This window comes from Marmota flaviventris, chromosome 3 (assembly GCF_047511675.1).
Source record: "Marmota flaviventris isolate mMarFla1 chromosome 3, mMarFla1.hap1, whole genome shotgun sequence".
Lineage (NCBI taxonomy): Eukaryota > Metazoa > Chordata > Mammalia > Rodentia > Sciuridae > Marmota > Marmota flaviventris.
This window is the reverse complement of record NC_092500.1, coordinates 11,648,716-11,667,994: the sequence shown is the minus strand read 5'-3', so window position 1 is coordinate 11,667,994 and position 19,279 is coordinate 11,648,716. Positions and strand designations below refer to the sequence as shown.

At 43.1% G+C, this 19,279-nt stretch overlaps 1 protein-coding gene across 19 annotated transcripts in view; it reads right to left on the bottom strand.

Annotated features, from left to right (window-relative positions):
• Rbfox2 (RNA binding fox-1 homolog 2) overlaps positions 1 to 17,703 on the bottom strand; it is a 267,272-nt gene extending 249,569 nt beyond the window's left edge. For all 19 annotated transcript variants that reach the window (XR_011707033.1, XM_071609518.1, XM_071609522.1 and 16 more), the window contains exon 1: positions 17,452 to 17,703. Coding sequence is in view for 18 of the 19 variants with exons in the window: in XM_071609518.1 (XP_071465619.1) it covers positions 17,452 to 17,634 (183 nt within the window). In the remaining variant the exon portion in view is untranslated. The remainder of the gene's footprint in view (positions 1 to 17,451) is intronic.
• Positions 17,704 to 19,279: the final 1,576 nt, after the last annotated feature.

The following is a 19,279-nucleotide window of genomic DNA, read 5'->3' as shown; positions in this document are numbered from 1 at the left end:
CAGCCTTATCAATATATTGTTATCAAATTTTTATTCTAATGTATACTTGTTCCCTACACCTCCTCCGATAAGCCTCAAGTTCCATAAGAACATTCCTTAACTCTCTAACCACGTCTTTAGCATCTTACAAGCATTCAAATGTCAGATGACCAAATGAATGATCAAGAAGGAACCCTTCCACACAATATAAAAAGTTAACTTCTAATATAAAGAACAATGAAAGTGCTTAAAATATTAGCAATTTTTCTCTTTTAGAGAAGAAAAGAGGGAAGAAAACAAGGATGGGTAGATGAAATGATTATAATATAAAATGGCTTCTCCTAAGAGTTTAAAAAAAACAAAAAACAGTAATGATTCATACCTGTCTGAAGTAGTTAAGCACTATCCTACCTTTTTTAAATTTTATTGTAGTCGTAGATGGACATAGTGCCTTTATTTTACTTGTTTATTTTTATGTTGTGCTGAAGACTGAACCCAGTGCCTCAAGCATGCTAGGCAAGCGCTCTGCAATGGAGCTACAGCCCCAGCCCAAGCATTATCCTACCTTAAAGTATTCAGTCTATCTTCAGAATGCCAAGAAAGCCGAAGGGCCTCCAATGTCACTTCCAGAGGAATATTAAATAGATTCCTCCTCTGAAATCTCCATAAGATACCAAAGCTTCTCACATCAATATTCTTTTTACACAACTTTACAAACACTGACTTAGTCATCACTCACAGGTTTCTGTATAATACCTGGCAATAGATAATGCTAAAAATCTTGCAGTAAGTACAATAAATACTGAACTCCCCATACCTCTACTCGGCATTCATTGTCATGGTCTCTGGTGCCCCTGCTTTGTGCTGTAACAACCAACATGATAACAAATAACATTTAAACTGCACTTGCTATGGAGCAAGCACATTATATCCATGGTATTATAACTCATTTACCACAACCTTATGAGATAGAAACTACCACTTTCTCAATCCTACAAATGAAAAACTTATGCACAGAAGAGTTAAGTAAGTTGCCTATAGGACACACAGCTAAATAGGAATAGAGACAGAAACTGAATGTAGGCAATCTGATATCAGAATGGATCCTTTTTCCCCAGTATTTCACTACAATATAACTACTCTGATAAAGTAATGCACAGAATATGTATCACTAAAGCACTCGCCTTAACATACTCTGTGAATACCTCTATTAAAATTATGTATACATCCATGCCCCACTGCAAATTCAAATCACCAGGTACAGTACTACAGAACTCAATAAATTCCTCAACAGTTTCAGGTTTAGAAAATGAGAAAATATCATTTCTTTTCCTCAGGTCCACATTTTACATTTCCTATGTTGGTACTTCTCCAGCTCCTGTGTGCCACCATTTCCTAATACCTATCTCCTCAAAGGCAAGTTCTACTCCAATATGTGCTATTTCCCTAGAGATACTGTCCAGACCCCTCGGGCTGCCTAGGGGACATTCTTGGGATCCTAAAACACCGCAGAGGCCTACACCACCACCCCTGCTGAGTATAGCACTAGCAATATGGCTCCCAGTGGCTTCAGCAGCCACTAGCCTGGATAGCTGGCTCTTATCAGGATCATGGAGTAACGTGAGCCACCTGACAACCCATCTCTCAGCTGCTAGACAGGCGCTTTCTGCTATCACGTTGCACAAATGCTTGGAAACCTTATACTGGGTGTGAAGAAAAAAGCAATAAGCGACACAACACAGCATCTGGGACTGCTTGGGGCAGGAGCACTAACCTGTATGACTCAGGCTACAGAGACCAAGAAGGCCTAATTTATCCACTACAGAACCGTGACACCACAAAAATGGTATGAAGAGACTGGACTGAGGGGAGACCAGCATCCTTCTAGAATGTGAGGCACACCACATCCCTTTGTTTTTATGCCCAAACGTTCCCCAAGCAACTGGAATGCTGCTTCCTCTATAATTCACTCATGGAAACAAAGGTCTACTGCAGAAGCCAACTGTGAAAAGCACCTTTATTTAATATCTTTGAATGCAGAAGTCTGTAAAGGTTAACTGAGCTAGAATCAAGCCTAAGCTTGAAATCTAATTCTTTGTCTGAATATCCACTACTGTCCAGGAAACAGGAAAAAAAAAAAAAACTAAATTCTCTGTTTGTTGAGCCATATCTACTTATTTCCCCTCAAGCTCAGTCAGAGAGAAGCCATATGCTGAGGAAGAAGAGAATTGTGGGCTTTCCACAAATACAAGCATCACATGCAGCTAATGGCAATTTATGGCTGCCGAAATGGGAACACCTATTAGGAACTCAACTCTCCTTTTTCACAATTCCACACCATGCTTGGTTCACTGAACAGCCTTCTGACAGCAGTGACATTCAATCAAGATAAAGCTGGGTACTTGGGATATGTCAAGATGTCATAATGAATAAAATCACACTATAGTTAGATTCCATGTGCATCGACTCATGGCAGATTCTGAGTATCATTAGTAACTCAATGATAAATAGGATATCTGGCCCAAGATGTGCCCACTAGTCAAAAACAGACCAGGAGCAGCTGACTGGGAGTTGGAAAACTGAGCACACCTATCTATCTTTTACTAAGACATCCCTAGAAAATAACATGATTCAAGGATTTGTAGGGTATTCATGTGAAAGAACAGAGATACAGGTTAGGTCTCTGACATTGTGATTCCATAATTCCATAAAAACAAAGAATCATACCATATGAGGTCCTATACTAATAGGTCAGCTATACCAGAGACAATCAGACACAGTCATCTTAGTAGACCAAAACAGAATAATCTTAATTCCAGAAAGCTAACAAAAAGAGGGAAAAAAAAAAAATCAAACTGATAGGAAGCTATCCAAACAGAGGGAAAACCAAAGTACAGAACAGTATGCAAGCTATCCAAACAGAGGGAAAACCAAAGTACAGAACAGTATGCATATTGATACTATTATCTGAGTTCTTAAAAAAGGTGGGAGAAATACTATGCAGGAATTATCTCTGGAAGGATACCCAGATAACTAACCACACTGGTTCTATACAAGGAGAGAAAATAAGTAGCCAGGAAGAGGAAGAGGACTTTTTACTCTTTAATGTGTGTTTTAAGTCATTAATCTGGTAAATATACTACATGCTTAAAATGAAAGAGGAAGAAAAAAATAGAACTTCATACAAGAAACTCTCAGAAAAATCATACCAAGTAGTAAAAAGATTAAGAAACAAAAGGTGCTAAAGCCAAATATTTGAGCTTATTACTTGTTGTCACATTCTGAGCCTGTGCTATCTTGTTATAAAAAAGAGTACATTATTTTCCCTAACTAAAGCAGAAGGTTGGACCTTGTGATTACAGATAACTTCCACATGTCTTTGATGTTGATTTCATACAACCCACCATAATCAATCTATTGATTGATGCATAATTTGAACAAAAATAAAATTAGAGACAAATCACCTTTACGAACAGCTAGTCCTTCAAGGTACTAGCTCTGGTGGGATTAGACCAATACTGGAGAGAGCAGACTGTTATAAGCGAGCCTGCCATTCCCCCCAATGCCTCCCCCACAGGCACTTTGGCACCCACACTCCATCTCTTGCATGTGATACCTTGTGCTCCCTCAGGACTCTGCCAGCTTGGAGGCCATCATCAGATGTGGCCCCTCAACCATGGACCAGAATTGTAAGCCAGAATAAACCACTTCTTAATAACTCAAATAAATAAGTAAAATTCAAAGATGGGGTTTTTGTTTTGTTTTGTTTTTGGTACCAGAGATTGAACTCAGGGACACTTAACCACTGAGCCACATCCCTCCAGTCCTTTTTTTTAAATTTTATTTTGAGACAGGTCTCGCTAAGTTGCTCAGGGCCTTGAGAAGCTGCTGAGGCTGGCTTTGAACCTGCAATCCTCCTGCCTCATCCTACCAAACCACTGGGATTACAGGCGTGCACCACTGCACCCGATGAGATGGAATAATTTTGAGACCCCAAAAAACCAACAAACAACAACAAACTGTCATACATCCATAACTAATTATCCCATTTAACTTCCCTTAAATATGAACCATAGGAAAGTCAGATAAGCACATAAAATTCCTAATACAATGGCCAGAACTTGGAAGTATGCAATAAATTTTAACAAAATCCCAATTCAAAACACTGGCGTGATCCAAAAAGTACTAAAGAAAGAAACTGGGGGTCAATGTTAACTTCAAGTTCTATGGGAATCAACCATCAAATAATATATAAAACGTTTTCAATATTACATTTGTGATATGCAAGGACAATAAAGTACCTATTTGCTCCATTCCTCATCAGCCATACCCTTCCAGTCCAAGAGGCCACAAGAAATCACTGGATAAAGAGCCACAAGATCTGGGGAGGAGTATCAGCTTTGCTGCTTCCTAGTCACAAAGCTTAAAGGTGTATTTTCACCAGCTGATAAACAAGAAGAATCACCTATTGTTCAGAGCTGTTGTAGGCAATAAATAATAATCAATGTGAAAGCCTTTTATAGACTAAGACCAGCCGGGCACAGTGGTGCATGCCCATAATCCCATTGGCTCAAGAGGCTAAAACAGGAGGATCGCAAGTTCAAAGCTAGCCTCAGTAAAAAACGAGGTACTAAGCAACTCAGTGAGACCCTGTCTCTAAAAAAAATACAAAATAGGGCTGGGATGTGGCTCAGTGGTCGAGTGCCTCTGAGTTCAAACCCCAGTAGCCAAAAAAAAGACAATATGAACTTAAATATTGAACTTAAATATGAACTTAAATATTGCATATTTTGTGTGATTTTAGTCACCATGCTTCAAATTCAGTTCTACAATTACAAAAATTATTAAGCAACAGAAATTATTAAGGAAAGTTTTAGAACTATATAAAGTTTGACTTTTTTTTTTAGTTGTAAATGGACCCAATACCTTTATTTATTTATTTTTGGGTGATTCTGAGGATCAAACCCAGTGTCTCACGAGTGCTAGGGAAGTGATCCATGTCTGTGCTACAACCCCAGCCCAAGGTTGACTTTTTTATAATCACGTTTTAATTGAGTTCTTATTTACTGAATTCTTATTTTATATCCCTGGCACTGATGGAAAGGCCAAGGATACACAGATTCCTGCCTAGAAGGAATTCAAACAGCACTGGGGTACAAGAAAATAGAGCTAGGTAATATTAATAAAAACAACTATTATATACTGAACATCTACTCTGAACTAAGCACATTACATACATTATCCCTTAAACGTTATTAATCCATAATATATTTTACAAAAGAAGCTGATGCTTAAGGTAAGTAACTTAATGGCTATGAAGTGGAAACCTCAGACTTAATTCATAACTATTTGCCGGCAATGCCATTCTACTCTTCTGATCTTGGAGTGGTTAAGCTTTTCTGCATAACACACACACAAAACAAACCATTAATGAAAACTTATACTATTACACAAAAGAATTAACCTCTGATACAGTAAATGAAAAGAACAAGGGACGTGTAAAGTATGCTACTGTTTGTAAAAAAAAAAAAAAAAAAAAAAAGAGGAGGAAGAAAAACACAAACAAGTAACAGTGGCTGCTTGTTTGAAGAGGGACAGGGCAGAAGGAAAATAGTGATGAGAGGGAGATATTTCACTAAATATATTTTTATGAATTTAGTGTTAGGAATTAACTTAGAACTAGGAGATTTGGGCAGAAATCCTGATTTGATTAAGTCAGTTTGGTTTTTGTGTGTGTGTGTTTGTTCTCATTAAGTCAGTTTAGAAAATGCTGCATAAAACCTCAGTCACAACATCTGCTTACAAAAGTACAATGTGATAGTTCTTTTAAAAATGTAGTTCTAATTTCCAAGGTTATTTGACCCTTTTTTTTTTTTTGGCAGAATGACACCTATGATTTCTCAAAGAGTAAGCAATGGGTTGGGCCTGGTGACTTGGGAGGATGAAGCAAGAGGAACACACATTTGAGGTCTGCCTAGGCAATTTAGAAAGACCCTGACTCAAAATAAAAAGGGCTGGGGAGGGGCTGGGGATGTGGTTCAAGTGGTGGCGCTCTCGCCTGGCATGTGCGGGGCGCTGAGTTCTATCCTCAGCACCACATGGAATAGGATGAGGATGCTGTGTCCACCAAAAACTGAAAAAAGTAAAATAAATTTAAAAAAAAAAAAGGGGGGGGGCTGGGGATGTAGCTCAGAGATGGCACACGTGCAAGCACAAGCAAGGCCCTGGGTTCAACCCCCAACAATGCACACACACATGCACACACACACACATACACACACACACACAAGCAATGGATGGAATACAGCTTGGGATACTCCAAATAACATAAATGTCCTTGCTTAAAACAGAATGTTTGACCAAATTTTTTAGGTCAAGCATTCAAGCTCTGGGATACTGTTAAACCAAATAATTCATAGTGAAGCTAAAATCCAAAAAGGATAAATAATCCCTCCAGCAAGCCCAAGAAAATCAAATAAGGAATTCTTAAAATAGACTTTCCAGGACTGAAAAGCAAAGCCTACAGGATAACACTCCAACTACCCTTAGAGAGAAAAATGCAAAGTAAGCATAAAGAGAAATTGTACGCGCGCGCACACACACACACACACACACACACACACACAGAATCAGAGTTATCTATTAATCACAGCATTTTTATACAACTGACAAAAATCACTAATGGCCCCTGATAAGCATCTTTCTGAAAGGCTGCTGCAGCATGCAGTAACATGCTTTAATGCTAATGTCTGGAGGCAGGTAATGCCAAGTAAACCAACTGATCTCTAACACCACTGTAAAACCCGGCCAGCTCAAAATCAGACTACTGCAGCAAGAAGATCTCATCAGTAATACAAGCAGCTAAAGACCTACAAACAAATAAGGAGACAAAAGATATCTATAATGAGCAATAGGCAGCATCTTGTGTCCAACAGAAACGTCTAAATCCAGAGAGACCTTTTGAATCTGATCAGAACTACCTCAAAGTCCTAAGTAAAATTAATACTAGTCAAATCAGCTTATTAGTAATCAGACTATGGCTCTCAGTTCATATATAGAGAGTATGCAGTAAAGTCTGTATGTGAGTTCATGTAGTACAGCTATGCACATATGAAATGAACTGCTCAAGGGACAGTTTCCTAGCATTACTTTTTACTCTTTTAAACAAGCTGCTTCTCTTTCACAGACAGATGTACAGAACAAACCTGGCTCATACTTTCAAAACAAGTACTACCAACTCCCTATAGGCTTTGCCAAAGCTCCCACTGTTGAGAGGCAGCCATTGTGGAGACTTCCTGAAGTTCCAATCAAGTCCTCAAACCCACTGGGCCAGTCACTGACAGTGACAGTGTTCCTGCAAGCTTGAACGAAGTGCAAACCAATGAGTTAAGCTTTGTAGATCCTGCAAGCCACCACAAAACATCTTCCAATTTTCCAGTTTTGCTTTGAAATCACACAACCCATCCCCTAGAAACCAAGAAACAGCAGGTGAAAGCTGTCAAAGCCACATATTCAGACTGATCAGGGGACAAGGACTGTCTGACTAGGGGATAAAGGAATCTCCTTTGCAGATGCCTTTGCCAAAGGGAGGGGATAAAAAGGGGGAAAAGCTAAACAAAGATCTACAATTCCTGCCTTCTACCCAAAATTATTACTCACCCTCCCAAGAATTTCTGTGAAGCACTGAACTGCAGAAGGAAAAAAAGAAAAAGAAAAGAAAAACGGAAAACGAACTTTAGGCTGTAAAAATGACTATAAAAAAATGCCCAGGACAGGATGACCTATGAAACTAAGCTCCATGCAACAAGGGCTAACTATGCAGCTGCTTTTCTACTTGCCTAAGAGTCCAAGATAAATACAGCAGCCCCATCGAGAAGACCCACCAAGTTCCAGGGAAATGAAACCAAAGTCCTCTTGTCTCAGGACAAACCACATACCCCTGAAATTAATCCCTAAAATAATCCCTATAGGTCTGCTTTAGAAAACATTCTGATTGTCAGCAATTAATGTCCCCTCCTCCAAACAGCTGCCAATTTGCAAAGGAAAAAGCTGCCCAAAATAAAGTAATTGGAAGAACTTCCCATGAGCCTCTGTTCCCTAAGCATTCCAACTCCAGCAATAGCTGGAGGCCACCCTGGGACCCCACAGGACCTGCCTGCAGTACCTCTAGTTCTGCTTGTACCGCCTGTGCCCCCTTCCCAATCCCCACAGTTGGGAGAGTCCCACAATCACCCATCCATCCCTCAGGATAAATCACGCTTTGCTTGTGCTATTTCCAATTAGGATCTGACAAAAATCAATATAGCCAGAAAGAAAATAAACAGTATGCCTCCTCTAAACCCATGCCTGGAATAAAATATTCAGTATCCAGTGCAAAATGTCTTTTCCTCAACAAAGGAAAAACCAAGGAACCAGACTCTATGTGGGAAAAATCCCACATACTAGGGTTTTATCTGAGGACTTAGGTCCTTAAAAACCCACGTATTATGGTTGAACACACCCATGTGGAAGTCTAAACCTCAAAGGCTCAGTTTCCTCCCTTGGGAAAATAGGTTTTTAAGAAGCTATTCAACCATTATCATCTGACTATCCATGACTGCCATCTATTTCATAAGAGGTATTTATCATGAATTCTCAGGTAAAATTTCTAGATGCCACACAGTACAGAATACATCAGGAGGAGGTGACACTGCAGGCAGTTCTCGCTCTCATTTCTCTTCTTTGAATTTGTTTATTCATTCCAAATCTAAAAACCCAGAGGGACTACAAAATATAACCACTCGCCTCTATGAAGGCCCATAGCACACTAACAAGGGAAAGCTCCAAACTGGAGAACAGGCCAGAATTCTTCAGGAGCCAAAACCAGAAGCTAAAAGTGAAGGGGGAAGGGAGAACAGCAGCCTAAGAGCAGAATTCTTGTAAAATACTTCTATAAATCTATCCCCAAAGCTGAGATGTAAAGGAATTCTATCAAACTTGCTCTTTTTCAAATATAACCAATAGGAGTGATCTGAAAAACAGTATATATTTTGTCTCAAATTATTATTTTTCCTGGATCCATAAAAACAAGCAATAATATCTAATGAAATTCACTGATCAGGGACGGGAAGGTTAAGGTCCATGGCTGATCAAATGATTCTATTCCCAAATGGTGATAAAAATATGAACTGCAACACCCCAGAACCCTCAGCAACGCTGTGAAAAGGTAGATCAACAGTCTGCTCCAATGAACTGGAACACATTAGCTCTAACTGCCCCCATCATTTGTGTGGTTCCTCCTTTTTCCTTAACCACACTATCACAAAGGCGCTTTTACACATACACACGTGCACTCAATTAATATTTGAGCACAGGAAACTAAATATCAGGTTGCCATGCCCACCCAACACATTCGGCAGTTAAATTCCACCCCAGCTTCTGTCTTCAGAAAGCCTCTCTCACCTTTAACCCTGATGCCAGTGAAAACATCAGGTGACAATATCAACCAACACCTAGGCTTCACATGTGCTAGAAAGCAGACCCAGGGCCAGACCAGACCCCTCAGGGAAAATCTGGAAAAACAATTAAAGACGTCTGCAGGCCCCAAATGAGAAGCAGGAAGACAAAGATCAATTTGACAAAAACACTGGTTTCTTCATTATTTCGACTCAGGCACAGTGCTAAACCCTATGGATCCCAAAAGATCCCTTCAGAATTTCACCATTTGGGCAGGGGTGGAGGGGGCACACATTTGATCAAATGGTAATCTAAAAAGTCCTATAATGGAGCTACAGACATGATATTTTGGAAAACAGGAGTATGGGCAGAATGGGAGTCATAAAAGGCATCCAGGAGGTAACAATATCCAAACTGACTCATTTTACAAATGGGGGGAAGTGGGGCAGAAGGAGAAAGAGAAAAGAGAGAGAATTTCAGTTAAAAGGCACAGAAACAACAGTGAATTACCTGAGTGGCACATTATGCTCACTTAAAGGTGGAGTGTATAAAGAGATAGGGCTACAAAAATAGGCAGATGTCAGGTCAAAGGGGCCTGGTAGGCTCAACAAGAGAATGGACTTCATCCTGAGATCAACATGAACTTTCAAAAGATTTTAAGCAAGGAATAACAGATTCACTCTTTGTAATAGATCCCTCTGTTAGCAGTCTGGCGAGTGGATATGAAAAGATGAAGAGACAACACACAGGCATCCCTGCTCTGTTTCCATAAGCCAAAATGAGAACAAAAGATGCCATTTACTTGGGCATCAGTGGTAGAGCACTCCCCTAGCATGTACCTGAGTTCAATCCCTAGCACTGCAAGAAACAAAACCAACTTACTTGATGCAACATATTTAACCAACATATCTTAAAATTTTGAAAGACAACATTTTCACTGTTCCTAAAACACATACCCTAAAACAGCCAGTGAATCTGTTACCCACTCTTCCAGCAGAGCTCCCTTGGGTTTCATGAAATATCTGCATCTCCAGCGCAGGAAGGGTGATACTTCAGTAGTCTTTCCACTCCTTAACAAAGAATGAAATGTTTCACCTCCCTCTAACAAAAGAGACTTCAGTGACCAAGTCCATTACATTTCTGCCCCCACCCCACAAGCAAATGAGGTTTCTCAGTTTAACACACTGCTCATCTCTACAAATTCCTAACTCTGGCACTTAATCAGTCGGAAGCACATTAACCACTCCATGCTGATCAAGCAATAAGCAGGAACTTATTGAGTGCTGTACAGCAGGATATAAGGAAAGCAAGAGATAAACATGTAGCGCTGAGTTCCAGGATAGGCACTTCAAATAATCTCAGTTACTCACTGTAGTAGCACATAAGAGTATGTATTCATTTTCTCAGTTCGCAGATATGAGAACAAGAACTCAGATGTTCAATATCTTGTTAAAGCTATCAAGTTGTTAGATGCAGAAGTGAGGACTCACATCCAAGTATGAGAAACTCTAATTGGTGTATTTCTATCCTATACCATATGTAAAGTACATATGGATCACAAATATGTTTAAAAATTAAGGCTGGGAATAATAGTAACAATATCTTCCTTTTAAAACCAAAGAGGTAACCCTATCTTAGAGTCTCAGATTAAGGGCCTCTCAGAGAGGTCAGTAACAACTGAGCGATCCAAACTGCAATCCCCAAATGCTACTAAAAAGGTCATTCCTGGGCATTAGTGATCAAAAATGTTCAGCTGGGGCTGGGGCTGGGCTCAGCGGTAACATACTTGCCTGGCATATGAGGCATTGGGTTCGATTCTCAGCACCACATAAAAATAAATAAAATAAAGATCTATCAATAACCAAAAAAATATCTATTAAAAAAATGTTCAAGCTCAAATACTCAAAGCAACTTGGCTATCCTACAGAGAAATATATATCCTCCATACTTTCCCAAGTCCCCAAGACAATGTTTGAAAAAAAACTCAGTGCTGACTGCTTGCTCACTCACTCTCGAGTGATTTCCCAAACTACTTTACCAGCCCAAATTACAGAAATATGTCCAGGATTCACATGGCAGTCCTGATCCGATTTGTCCCAATCCTGGCTCAAGCAGCTTTGCACTACCCTCCTAACTAGATCAGCGCCAGCCAATGGGTTTACTCAAGCTGATCTGTGATGGATTAGATAATGAAACCTTAGCCATGTAAGCTGCCTGCTCACACTGGGGCTGCAGGGGAGGAGAATAAGAAACTCTATACTCCTAGGGGCCACCTAAAACACCAGACGCACTTGCCATGCCTTGCTCCATCTGTTTGCTCCTGCTCCAGTTACTGCCGTTTCCTTTCCATCATCTCCAAGGCTCTTCCCTCCTGCCTCTGAAGACAACGCACATGTACCCAGAATAGAAACGTTGCTTTGCAAACATACAACAAAAATTCAAACAATCCCAGTCACTAAAATGGCTGTCTTATTGTTTCTGCAAATTATTAAAGCCTAACATCCAACTGATAGCCTAACAGATGACAAACCTAAGATCCACTTGCAACATTCTTGTTTACACTAAGTAGTATACTGAATTTCTTCCTCCGAAGTCCTGTAATTTTGAGGCCTCTCTGCACCAGCCTGCTTTATAACAAAATGGAAGTTAAATCTCCAGTTAGCTTCTGTTGTATTCACACATCAGTGTAATAGAGGAAAAATGAAAAGGTGGCTAGAAGATGGGAAAGGGAGTCAAGACAAACTCATGCTCATCTCTGGAGTCACCCTGAAGAATAATTCTATTTTCAACTCAGAGATAACTTTCTCCTTCTCAAATACATCCTTGGTTTTACATTCCCAGGCTTCTGTGTAAGGCTTTAAAATAATTAGTAATTTTTACATGATTGTACCTCAATTTCTCCATCTACAACTACAATAATCTCAGTTTACCACTCTGGTAGTGTTATGAACTGAATGCTTCTGTCCTCACAAAATCCACATGTTGAAGTCCTAACCCCCAACATGATGGTACCTGAAGATGGGGCCTTGGGGAGATAATCAGGATTAGATGAGGTCATGAGGGTAGGACCACCATGACAAGAGAAGTACCCTTCTCAGAAAAGCTTCTTCACTTGCTCTACCTCTCTCACTACGTGCTGAGCAAAAGCTGAATGAGCAAAGGCCATGTGAGCAGTGAGGAGGTGCCATCTACAAGCCAGGAGGCCAGACCTCACCAGACACCAAGTCTGCTGGCACCTTAACCATGGACTTCCCAACCAAGAATTGTGACAAATAAATGTCTGTTAAGTCTATGGTATTTTGATGCAGCAGCCTCAGAAGACTAAGGCAGAAATGAAATGTGAAAAAATTTAGTGAGATACTGCTCATGAAATTACATGTAAGGAAAGCATGTTTTTGTATAACTCTACTCAAGGCAGCACGATGCTCAGCATCAGCCCCAAATACCCAAATGAGGGTCCAAAGAGAGAGAGCCACCTAAAAGGAAATAAACCCAGTAACAAACAAGTGGGAAGACGGGCTAGTCAACAAACACAGCACCCACAAAGCAAGTATACACTCCCCGGAACCCTTTCCCTGATACCAGGAAGAAAGTCTCCCTGCTACTAGAGTTATCTGATAACATGAACAAGTGCTAACCCCACATAGCTGGACTGACTGACTGATAATATAGTCAGAAAGCTACTGACTTCACTGCCATATAAAGCATTTTGCTGAAAGCTATAAGCAATCATTAAGATGTATCTTACCTTATACAGCAAAGTTCCTAGAAAGCTGAACAAAAATATAATTCTTATATAACTGAATTGTTTATATCACTAGAAAAGTAACCAAAAGAATTCATTTCCCAGCATATTTGACTGTACCTAAGTTTCATACACATCAGACCTACTTAGGTGAAATGAACTTCTAACATCTACACATATAACTCATTTAACTTTTTTTTTTTTAAGAGAGAGAGAAAGAGAGAATTTTTTAATATTTATTTTTTAGTTCTCGGCAGACACAACATCTTTGCTTGTATTGTGGTGCTGAGGATGGAACCCGGGCCGCACGCATGCCAGGCGAGCGCGCTACCGCTTGAGCCACATCCCCAGCCCCCTCATTTAACTTTCTACAAGTTTAAGTAAATTGTTTCCAAGTTCTATCCTCAAGAACTAACTACATTTCTCAAACCACATTTCAATTTTCAAATTGAATGTCTCATCTCTCCTGCTCCATGATTCAGGTTTTTCTATTTCTCTCTTTCCAGGGCTGAGCCAGGCAAGGTGTCCCACGCCTGTAATCCTACTGGCTTGGAAAGCTGAGACAGGAGAATCGCAAGTTCAAAGCCAGCCTGAGCAATTTAGGGAGGCCATAAGAAACTCAGTGAGACCCTGTCTCTAAATAAAACACAAAAAAGGGCTAGGGATGTGGCTCAGTGGTTAAGCACCCCTGAGTTCAATCCCCAGTACCAACATATATATATATATACACACACACACACACACATACACATATATATATATATATCAAGATTTATCTTTCCAGGGATGCACTAACTCCTCTTCCACCTGCACAGAGATTCTGTATACTGCTTTGAAAGCACCCACAGTGCTTCTCCTCCCTAAGGTTCCTTCGGAGCTTAAGTATTATAAAACAAGCATCAGGGACCCTCTGGAGTCCCTTGAGCTTCACTTTGAGAAGTAATGATTCACTCCAAAAGCTCAGAGGCTGCAACCCAACAGAGTTCAGCTTTGGAATCTGAAGCTGCCAGATGCAGTTCCAGTTAGCAAGTAGCCTTGGAAAACTAACCCCAGTAAATGACTTTTTTCTGTAAAAAGCAGTTAATCCCTTTGGCACTAAAAGGGATTGGGGGATTTTGCAATGGTACCCTCACCCAAGAATTTCATGATTCTTTTTTAAGCTTCAATTTAACAAGCACTGAGCACTTACATGTACCAGAATCTGTCAAGTTATTATGGAAGACAAACACAAAGGAAACAGTTCCTGTCTTTTGGGAGCTTACAATCTTACTAGGGAAATAAGAAGAATAAAGCCATTAGGGATAATAAAAGATAATGCATAAGTAAGAGTCAACATATCAGGAGGCAAAAGCAAGGCCTAACAAGTATGAACCAAGCTGTTAGGGAAGGCTTTATTGAGAAAGGAGCTAGGACTTCAGAAAAACTCCACTGTGCTAGGATATAAGAAAAAGCACATTCTTTAAGACAAAAACACTGATGACATGAAGCTTCTTACAGAGGATATTTACATGGGGCTTATGAGCATTTCTGAACTCTTCCCTCAAACTTTTGTGTTTGGTACTGGGAATGGAGCCAGGGGCACTTCACCACTGAACTACATCCCCAGGTCCCTCCTCCCATCCTGAATGGCTGGTTGCTTACCTCATTCAAAGGGCCCTACAGAGATGTCCCCCTTTACCATCTTCATCATTCTCTATTTCTTTCCCTGCTTAAGTTTTCTTAATTCTTATTACCACCTAACAATAGTCATCTTTATTAGACACCACTTCCCATTAGAATATTAGATCCATGAGAGCAGGGTCTTTCTTTGTTTACTACTATATCCCCTAGGTTTAAAAGAGTGTAGCAGATGCTCAATAAACATTAGTTAAATTAATATTAAATATACATACACACACTTTTTTAAAACATTTTAACCATTTATCTCTTCATCTAGATCACATGTACCCTAATGACAGAGAATTTCGCTCTGCCTGGTGGCACACACCATAATCCCAGTGATTTGGGATGCTGAGGGCAGGAAAATTGCCAAGTTTGAGGCCAGCCTCAGCAACTTAGTGAGACCCTAAGCAACTTGGTGAGACTTTGTCCCAAAATAAAACAGAAAAAGGACTGGGGATGTAAGTCAATGGTGGGGGCCTCTGGTTCAATCCCCTGAACCATTAAAAAAAAAAAAGGAACTTAGCTTATATTTTTTAGAAGGTAACTTAGAAATGACCTTATATGAAAATTTATTTTACAACTAAGAAAACAGAAGCCCCCAAATCAGGGATTTCCCTAGAACCATAAAGCTAGTTAAAGGCATCAAGCTAAATCAATGATTTGAAGACCTGTGTGACATAGTGTCATAGAACTACAATAATGAGAAGGTATGAAGTAAAAAATGAAGAACATTCATAAATACACAAAGGGGGGAAAAAAGATTCTCTATGGGATGTTCTATATTGCCCAATTATACCCAACGGACCTAACGTACCCCTTCCTCTGCACAGCTCCTATACACTGCTCTACTTCCAAATATCACTATCCTCAGCTAATTTGAAGGCAACTATTAAGTAACAGGCCACAAGCAGAAAGGGGGAAAGGAAAGGGGTCTTGTCATTAACTATGATTTCGTTATTAGCTATGACTGACATAAATAATAAACGAATACCTATGTGCATATGTAGATATATGCACACACCAAATGGCACATGCTCACCAGCATTTCCTTCCAGTCTCCCCTTCTTTCCACCCAACGTTAACCCACCTCTCCTAAAGTCTCCTTGTAGCACTCTAATTTTTTCCAGGGCGCATGAGAGAGTTCTCATGGAGAATAAAAGCAGGCCAAAAAAAAAAAACAAGCAAAAAGAATCCAAAAATAAACACCAAGAGGGTCACTTTACCAAAACCAACAGAAGTAACAGGGTGGACACTGCAAAGGAGACCAAGAGGCACACAACAAACATGCAAGGCTTAAGTGTGGCTCCATCTCTAACACAGGAAGTCAGGCAAAGCCTTGAAAAGCAGGCAGCAGAGCACAGGAAGTCTTTTAGCACTGCAGAGATTTCCAAGAGTGGTGTAATGGAGAGAGCACAAGAATAGGAATGAGAAGACCAGGATCCAGCTCCAATTTTACAACCAGCTAACTGGGTAGCCTTAGGCAAGTCACTAGTCTTCTCTGGACTTTTGATTCCCCATCTATACAATGAGGTGATTAAAACATGATGGGATTTAAACCCACCCCAAAAAAATGATGAAAATAACTGATTCTCCACCAAACACTGCACATAAACTAATCTGCATAAGAGTCTTCCAAGTCTACCCAGATTAAGAACCCCTGGAAAAGATGATGATGTCCCTGGTCCCTTCTATCTCTAACATTCTATGATTCTAAGAGTTAGGCACATGTCTATAAGCAACTGCTGCTGGGTGAGCCTCACCATTTTACAACACGGCATTCTCTGAACAGAGACCAAATCCCAAAACCTCTAAGGTTTCAAAGCCTTTCCTCAAACTACAAAGCAACTGACATTATCAATACCTGCCCCATTCCCTACCCAAATCAGCCAGTTTATCCTTGAGTCCACAACTCAGAATCCAGTCTTCTAATAGCCCTACAAATTTTCTTTTGTACCCCAAGGCATCAAAGAGCTATTCGGAGTCCTAGCGGTGCAGGATGCAACTGGCAAAGTACAGGAGGGATACATCCTATGTCTCTGTTCGGACTCATTAGCATGTGCCACAAAATTAAAGAGACTGAGCACCACGGTGTCCCACACCACCATCAAACTCCGTGTACTTCTCACACACTCCCCGTGTCACTGATTTAACCCACAACCTAAGCCACATCCCTTTTGGGCTTTTCACTATTTCGCTTTTCACGCCTCTCCTTCCAATATCTGCCCCATCCCCATCCCAGCGAGGGCCAGGGCTACCCCAAAGGTGCTCCTCCTTGGGAGCCTTCCCACCAGGTCCCCTCGTCCTGCGGCCCAGCTGCTCTCCCCTGGGCAACAGACCCTGGATCTCCCTGTTTCCCGAGGAACCAAGGAAGGGTTTGAAGAAATGGACTCCAGCCCGAGCCTCCGCGAGTTCCCCCCGCCGCCCCTCACCCCTCAGGAGCGGGACCCTCCTGCACCCCTCGCCCCAGCCGTGCTCGCCCCTGCTTCCAGCCAGGCCCCGGCCCGCCCTCCCTGCCCACCTCCCGCCGGGACCCCCGCCGCCCTGCCCTCTCCACGCCGCGGCGCCCGGCCGCCCCTCCCGGCCCCGCCCCGCTCCCCGCGGTAACCGGGCGCCGGGTCCCGCGCGGTCACCTGCATCCCGCCGCCGTCTGCCGCCGCCTCCTCCGTGCGCGGCCGCTTGCTCAGGCCAGGCTCGGCTCCGTCTCCTCCCGCTCCGGGCACCGGCAGCTCCAGCTCCGACTCCCGCTTCATGCCCCGGGCAGCGGCGCCGGGCCCGAGCTGAGGCGGCTGCTGCGGCTGGGAGCCTTCCGCCATCCGCCCGCGCCCCCCTCGCCTCCGGGAGCCGGGCGACCCGCGACAGGCCACCTCCCCCTGGGCCTCGGCCCCGACTGTCGCGACAGGCGAGCGCGCGCCTGCCCCGCCCCCCGCGTGCGTGCGTGCGTGCGCGCGGGCCCGGCGCCCTCGCCGCTCGCGCCCGCCGCCCTCGCCCGCACGCCCGCACGCCCGCCCGCCGGCTTGTCGGCGCGGGGCCGCTGGCGGTCGCCACGGGCACTCGCTCGCGCTCCTGCACGCACACGCGCCGCCCGGCCGGCCCGCCGCGCCCCGCCTCTCGCGCTCCGGGGCCGCCGCCGGCCCGCGCTCGCTCACTCACACTCTCCCTCACAACACGCCGCCAAGGGAGGAAGGGGGCGGTCCGGCTCCCGAGGCGTGGGGAGGGCTGTTTATTTGGGGGAGGAGGGGCGCGAGGCTGGGACGAGCTGACTGGCCGGGATCCTCCGACCCGCCACTGTGGCAGGACCGGGAAGGCGGGGAGAGAGAAAGGAGGAGGGAGGGACCGGGATGTAGGACTCGCCCGCGCGGGAGGCTGTGGCGAGGGGGCGGTGGCGGCCGAGCCCGCGGAGGGGCGGGGCCAGCGCCCCTCGGCAATCTCCGTCCCCGCCGCCCGAGGGAGGCCGGGAAGAGATCGTGGAAGCTCGGGAATCTCCGGCGCTGGCCCGGGATTGTCCAGGACACGCGGCGCGGCTGGAATGCCAGCCAGCGCCGAGGGGGCGGCATCCGTCTCCTCGCGGGGCGGGGCCGTAGCCAGGGGCAGGCGGAGCTTGAGAGGCCCGAGGGCCAGGGAGCCGCTCCCGCCTGCAGGACTAGTGCGGAGTTGTGTGACCTGAGTTCACCCATCTGGTTGCCCAGGTTCCTGGGGAGGGCAGGAGCACTTTGCGGGCGGGGATAGGCGTGGGGGGTAGGGAGGGTCTTTACCTGCTTTCTCTCCCGCTCAGGAATGGGGATCTCAAGTCTGGGAATGACACTTCCCCTACACCCAGTTCTGAGAGCTTTTACCCTAATGATAATTATTATCATATCCCTGATGATCTTAATAACACTTATGTTTTAAGAGCTTTACGTTTTGCACAGTTCGTTTACAGACCCGTTTTGAGGTTGTTGATAGAGCTACAGACCATCAACTCCATTTCATTGATGAACCTAAAGCTTAAGTCCTGCAGCAAAAATGTAGTCCATTGGCAAGATTCCAGAGCACATTCCTTTTCTATACCTTGCTGGCTGCGCAGTATTTCATCGCTTATCAGCTTCGTGCAGTGTGTGCAGTAGAGTTTCTCTCCTACCAGACTATATGACAATAACTGCCTCAACTTTCTCTGGTTTCCATATTGTACCCTGTACATTATGCGGGAGGCTGGGATGATGTTGCATGAGTGACCTGGATTCTAGTCTTGGCCTTGCTAATTACCTTTAAAAAGTTACTTTATTTCTTAAGACCCCCAACTCCAATATCTGGTAAATGATGAGATGCTTTAGATCATTTGTTCTCAACCAGATTCAGATTTGTGCCTTTCCAACTCCGCCATCCCCGTATTTGTCTATGTCTGAATATATTTTTTACTGTTGCATTTGTGGTGTGGGGGTTGTTGACATCCAGGGATTAGAGGCCAGGAAAGTTGCTCAA